General features: G+C 30.6%; 1 protein-coding gene across 1 annotated transcript; it reads left to right on the forward strand.

The window, feature by feature from the left end:
• Positions 5,155 to 6,867, forward strand: LOC109361498 (rhodanese-like domain-containing protein 10). Its single transcript, XM_019606965.1, has 2 exons — positions 5,155 to 5,691; positions 6,512 to 6,867. Exons 1-2 carry the CDS (start codon positions 5,225 to 5,227, stop codon positions 6,705 to 6,707), a joined length of 663 nt encoding a protein of 220 aa, XP_019462510.1. The 5' UTR covers positions 5,155 to 5,224; the 3' UTR covers positions 6,708 to 6,867.

The following is a 7,419-nucleotide window of genomic DNA, read 5'->3' on the forward strand; positions in this document are numbered from 1 at the left end:
GCAAGAATCATGCAAGAAAAGATAGAAAAGTTTAACATATTAATCACATACAATTAGTTGACAATTAAACCTTAAGCATGATACTATTTCTCACTATCTCACAATGCATTTCACTTTGCTTATATGACATAATTAAGAACGAAAAATATGCAACTATCAATTCTAAAAATGAATGATATGATGTATGGTGCATGACCTAAAAACATAGTTTATATAGAAAACCATTCCGATACCAAGTTAATCGATTAAGTGCCCTTTTAATCGATTAGCGGGCTGTTGAGAATAATTGTTTTCAGGTTTTCAGTTATCTGTTAAAACTGGATTCACATTAATCAATTAACACCTTCCTTAATCGATTAACTGACATATTTTTCAGCTAGATGATTAAATGGTAAAGTACCTATATGTTATGCTCATCAACTATATATGTTTTACCAATATATTATGCCTAAGATGCACAAGTAACATGTATGATTAATGCATGAACATATAATAATCTAGATGGCATGTCTTATGTAAATGAATTGATAATTTTTAAGGCTTGTGAGAATTGCATCTAGGTTTACCTAACCTAGAATCAATATCTAAGGCACACATCTACGACTCAAAAAATGACTCTTTTAAGGAATCTAGTCTAGATATGAAACCTTTGAGTCCACGGCATATTGATTTGTTGAGTTATATTTAAGCTTTCACTAAATCTTTGTCTTCATCAAAACATAGGCAATCTAATAGTGCTATACTTGACACTTTACACTTTTAGTCTGACCTAGTCTATTATAGGTCAAGTAATACGCCCCTGATAGGCGGTCTGCCTTGTTTTCACCCCTTCAAGTTAGTATTGACAAAAATATAATATTGGTGTTGACATTAATTCATAAAATTTGAAATCAATAATTTCAAAATTGAATGTTTTCAAATTTATGAGAACTAAACTAAAGGATTATATGTTTAAAAAACTAAATTTTTTTTCATTATATGTTTAAAAAACTTATTTCACATCTTAGTCATCAATTTTAGAAAATCTAATGGTTTGAATTAGTGAGTAGATCTAAATCATTAGATTTTCTTAGAGTTGATGATTAAGATGTGGAGTAAGTTTCTTAAACTTACTTTTAAAGTAAGTAGATCTATTCCCTCTCTATTATTACTATTGTTAGTTTTTCTTTATAAATAGTTTTGTTGAGTGATAGATAAAACAAACAAAGGTAATAAGGAAGGGGGGAATTGGAAAATTAGGTAAATGAGGACTCTCCATGCAAATAGAAGAAAGTTAAATATGTGTGAGGTTACTCTTTTGTTTTAATACACACAAAATTATCTCATATAATTGATTAACAATTTTTTTTGTACTATCAAGGGTATCTCTTCACCCTTTTGGGAAAGAAACTAATCGCTTTCGGGGTTCTCGGCTACGTCTCTCAATAAGTATGCTCTCAACAATTGATTATGAAATAGATATTTTCAGTTGTTAAATGATTGATAATTTGCATAATGCCTAATCATTTATACAACTACATAATCAATTACAACTCAATTATTAACACACTAAAAATCAACTTCATCCCATGGGAACAAAAATGAATCAAAATTTAATGCAATCATAGCTAATTATGAGAGAAATACTAATGATTTACAGAAAGTGGTAAATCTAAATTAAAAGAGTTAAAATGATAGAGAAAATGACACTCAAAATATATCATATTTCACGTAAAACCATTATTGCTACATCCAATCCACCTTTCTAATATCAGGATTTTCCACATGAAGAATCATTTTTAATATATAAGCACATTTCTAGATTTACTCCTAATCCATATGCTTGACCTTTAACTCGTTGATCACCCACAACTCTTATAGAAACAATAATTTTGAGTATTCTCACTCCTAATCTCTTTGAAAAGATAACAAACTCCTCAAATCTCTTTTCTTGAAAACGAATAAGACTTTTCTTGTTGCAAATGATGCACCTTAATTTTCTGAGATACAAACACTATTAAAAACAGAAATTCTTCACTACCTGTAATGAATTGTCAATGCTATGCAAATATGGTTGTAGAATAAAGATGATGAAGAAGTATATGAGTGTCTCTCTTAGTTCTTGGAACCTCACTCTTACATAATTGAAAAATGGAATTCAATGATGAAAATTGAAAGTGAAAATTTGATGGAACGAAATTTGGTAGTTATGTGAAACTACAATTCTTTAAAAATAATTATTTTTCAATTTTTGTTATCAACTAATTTATTAACAATTAGACATAATCGATTACCTATTTTCAATAGCTCATAATCAATTACAATTACTTTTAATTGATTATATATCACATATATCAGTTTTATAGCAATACTAACTTAGATATTTGGATCATAATTGATTATTACTTTATTGTTGATGCCTAATCGATTATCTAAAAGAACAACCCATTATTTTTAAAACATCTCTATCTAACTCATTTCTAACATGTTTTAGTGAATGATATGAGTTGTCTTATGTATGTATAGGAATTTACTCCATTTATCTTAGACCTATAAAAGATAAAACGTATCAAAACAATATATCTAAACGAATATAACATGTAAAGTCTATCTATTTAGTGTTGTCTTGAAGTCTTGTATGAAATATCTTCAACGTTGTATTAAAGCCTTTGGCTTCATCAAAACACGTGTTGGACAAGCTCAAACACTTCAAGTGCCTTCATGCTATGTCTTGTGCTTTTACATTTATTTCTAATCTCTTTTTTTTTATGATAACAACCCTTGATACTTGATGATCTTTCAAGAATTCAATGATTTTTGTAATGTTGTATGAATGACTCGAATTAAGTGTGTTTGTTCCCCTATCTTAAACTCTCATCTTACAAGAACCTAAACCTCACAATTGAGGTTCATGTTGGAACCACCATGAGCAAACTCAAGGTAGTCAAAATTACAATCCTACTCGCGAGACAATACAATATTACTATCCTCTACCCTCAGGCCATGATTGATTTCAGTCTTGGGAACACATTTGTGATCGGGTGAGATCATCATGTGGCGCATAAAATCGACGAGCCTATTGATATGTAAATCTCTCTCACTATATACTTTAAACCTCTCTTTCTATATCCAACTCTTTGGTTCACTCCCTCTATCTCCCTCTCTCAATGTTGATACGACCAACAATTCTAGTGGACATGTGACCAACAATTCTAGTGGACATGTGACCAACAAGGCTTCAACTTCAACACATCACGCGATTCTCCAACTTCAATGTTATCACGTGATTCTCCAACTTTAACATCATCACATGATTCTCCAACTTCAACTCTAGTGATTTTAACACATATGATGGTTGTTAACCCAATCTATTAAGCAAAAGATATTTTTGTAACCTCTATAAACAAAATTAAAACATTAGTAGTTGCTATGAAACCCAATTTAATTTTAACTTGGAACTTGTATAGTTGTATTATTTGATTATTATGACTCATGAATTATAACATGTATGATTTTTATGACTTATTTGTGCTATTTCGGAATAAGAGTTTTTATGAATATATATGAATATTTTCTTTTTTTCTCTGATCACCTCTTTCACCCACTCTTTTTTGTCGGTTGGATTTAAACAATGAACAAATAAGATTGATTATAACTTAATTTTGATATAAACAGATCTCTTCGTATATATCTATATATATATATAAGTTGAATCTTATGAGTTGTATAATGATCTTATGTTTATTATATTTGATTCCCTTGTTGATCCTAAGTAGAATATCAATTTAAACTATCTTGGTAGATCTCAAAGTTTGTGTCATTCTCACGATGTCCAACTCGCCCCCTCTACAGCAAACCTCGCCATATCAGTAAGCGAAGAAGATGATTTGAAAAACGATGTTGTTTTGGATATTATAAGAGTTGTTCGTGGTGTAGAAAACAAAGTTGTTTTGGAGGGTAAAGTATTCACAAAGTGATATCTTTTGAGCAAATTAACTGATATCAATAAACTCAATTACAAAAGGATTAACATGAGAGCATAACAAAAGTTGAAAAATTCAAGGGAGAAAAAATTGAGAAAATAAATTAAGTTGATGAAGCTAAATTTTTATACTTCATATTTTCATTCATGTTAAATATTTCTAACTTAATAATAAAACTTACTTAATAAATTGATAATTTTGAGTTTTAAAAATAAATAGAAAATTAAATAACTAGTGAGTTGCAGTCGCTAATAGCTAGTAAATAATTTTAGGAAAAAAATATAAATATACCATTTTCATATCATAGTTTCCTCCCAGGGTCGACCATGTGGGTGTGTCATAGGTACACGACACAAGGTTCATCGTTCATGATTGCCCCAAATATTTCTTTACATTCATAAGTAATATATAATAAATATGTTATTGTTTTTATTGTTTTTAAATGAATTGTGGTGTGAATGATTATTATCAACCCATAAATTCATTCAATATTTTGTTGGTTGAAATAATTATTGTTCCTATATTATTACATGATTGATGTATAATTGAAATAAGATTTGACCTAAAGTGAGCAAAATACAAGATTGCTTAAGGCTCATTAAGAAGTTGGTCTCATAAAATATGTTTAAGATATATTTTGTTTAAAGTTAATGTGTAAAAATAATATATTTAAACTTTTTTGATATGCAATATGCAGTTATTTTTATTCCGACCTTACAATTTGTTTGGACTTTAAATTTTGTTCAAACTTTAACATACAAAATTCACATATTTAAAAAAATCTAAAATTTTGAGCCACAAATTTTTCCCTGGCCCGTGCCTATAAAATGTCAGGACAGATCTTATTTCCTCCAAAGCTTGCTTGATTTGACATTAAAGCAAAATTTTATTGGAAAAGATGTAAAATAAGCTTGACTATATGAAAAGATTCGATTTACTTGTAAGCAATTCTATCATTTTATAACAATTTTTTATTTGCTGAATTTTCTGATAGAACATAATACCATTGAATAAAGATAATTTTCTGAATATGTTCCAAAATAAAAATTGTATAAATGTTTGAGTAACCAAGTTTAAAAGTGAGTACAATGCCTTTTCATAGAATAGGAAAAAAAAACATGTATAAAACAGACAAAAAAGAAATTCAGAAAGCCAATGGTTATAGCTGCTACTAGTTTATTATCATCTCAAACAAGTCAAATCAAATCGTTTAGGATAACAACACAATCATACATGTCAATACTCAACAAAGATAGAGGAACATGGCAACCCTTAACAATCCCTTCAGGACTTCCATTCTAAACCACAAGACACAACAAAATTCTAAAATAACAACATTGAGAACCACAAGATTTGTATTCATCACTGCAAAATCCTCCACCACTACCAGTAGTGTCAAGCAACTCATAGAAACTGGTACTATAAGGACTATATGGCCAAAAGATGCATCCACAGCTATGAACTCAGATGGGTTTATTCTCCTTGATGTTAGGCCAAGATGGGAGAGAGAGAAGGCACATGTGACTGGGTCACTGCATGTTCCAATGTTTGTGGAAGACACTGATAATAGTGCTATAACTCTGCTTAAGAAGTGGGTGCATTTTGGTTATATTGGCTTGTGGACTGGACAATACCTTACTACCTTCAACCCTGAGTTCCTTAGCCAAGTGGAAATGGCCATTCCTGGTAAGGATACCAAGCTTTTAGTGGCATGTGGAGAAGGGCTGAGGTCAGTGAGATTCTAGAACAAATTGTTTTGTTTTAGAATATGGTTATTTTGTTATATCAAATGTAGTACATACCTTTGAGTTTGATTAAAGTGATAATTTAGATTCAGTTGCTTGTACTTAATTGAAATGAAATTTTCGCTGTTCTTAGCTAGAAACATATAAAAGGGTAAGTCTTGACGCAACAGTAAGGTAGCTGTTTAATAATTACCTCTTTGTCATGAATTCGAATCCTGACTCCATTAAGTGAGTTAAACAGTGTCCCACCTTTTCAGTGAGACTGTGTCATTTCATGACAGGTCAGGATGGATCTAGGAAAAATTTCAAGGAATTTATGACATATAAATAGAAAATAATTTTGACAAGGAATTTTGTTACAAAATAATACATATATGTTACTAATTTTACAAATTATATTGAAGATCTAAATTAGTTCCTCTGAAGACAAGAAAAGGTTCAGTGCAACCTACTTATTTAGCATTCTTAGAGCTTATCTTCATCATTTATCAACTAACTTGAAAGTAGATTCAGTTAACTTCATTTGGAGAGAAGCTAGTTGTTTTTCTTGTTTGTTTCGTGTAAAACCAAGTATACAAGATTCAAAAAATGCAACTATGAAGTACTTAACTTTTTAGAAACTCTAACTTTCTTTGTGCAATTAATCAATAAAAATCTTCAAAGAATCTGAAACATTAGTAGTTTGTATTGTGTATGTGAACTTTCCCAATTTCAGTATTAAACATAAAGTCATCTCAGCTAGCAGAACAAGTTGCCTATGGCATTAAAGCCTCTAATATTTGATGGTTTTGCTGTGTGATTCAGGTCAATGACAGCAGCTTCAAAGTTGTATAATGGAGGTTTCAGAAATCTCGGATGGTTAGCTGGAGGTTTTAATCGTTCGAAGGACGACGATTTCGCTGTTGTAGAAGGAAAAGAGAAGCTGCAATATGCAACAGTAGGGGGAGCTTCTTACTACTTTCTTCAGTTGCTCATACTCCTACAAGCTGTGGGTAAATGATAGATTACTAGCATATATTTTGCCAATGCTTAAGCCTCTGCACCTTTTGAGCTTGTAAGCTTTTATGGCCTTGATGCTAATTACATTTGCTGCAACCTCCATTCAAATCAAGACTTCAAATTTTGCAATTTTGTCAATATAAAGTCATATTTTTGTACTATATTTTTAAAGGCTGAATCCAATTCACTTTGTTTACCAACAAGGCGTTGGTCAAGTGGGTAAGGTCTCGCTAGATCCCAAGAAAACTAAAAGATCAAAGGTTCAATTCATGAGAGCGAAAATTGTTGAGAGGGCAACCACCCAACCCAAAAGTGATTAATTTCTTACGTATGAGCTGAAGGATACCCTTGTACCAAAAAAATTTACTTTCTTTTCATAAATATAGAATATTAGGCCACTAATCAGTTACCCTTATGATCTCCACAAAACAAAAATGCATGCTAATAATGCTAGAGTCCCTCTTATGTATATTAAGCATTGAGAAAATGAAAGGCTGCTTTGGTGGTGATGATTTGTTACTCTGCCTTATAGCATGATTATAATCTTCCTTCTTCAGAGATATATTTTCTAAGTAGACTCTGGTGAAATACTACAGATTTTTGTATGCAAGAAAGCTGAGCACTTACATAAATACCTGCAGTGTCCAATCCACAGTTTTATACAAGAATTGATACCTGTACCTAAGCACTAAACATTTATATGTTCTATATTT

This window comes from Lupinus angustifolius, chromosome LG12 (assembly GCF_001865875.1).
Source record: "Lupinus angustifolius cultivar Tanjil chromosome LG12, LupAngTanjil_v1.0, whole genome shotgun sequence".
Lineage (NCBI taxonomy): Eukaryota > Viridiplantae > Streptophyta > Magnoliopsida > Fabales > Fabaceae > Lupinus > Lupinus angustifolius.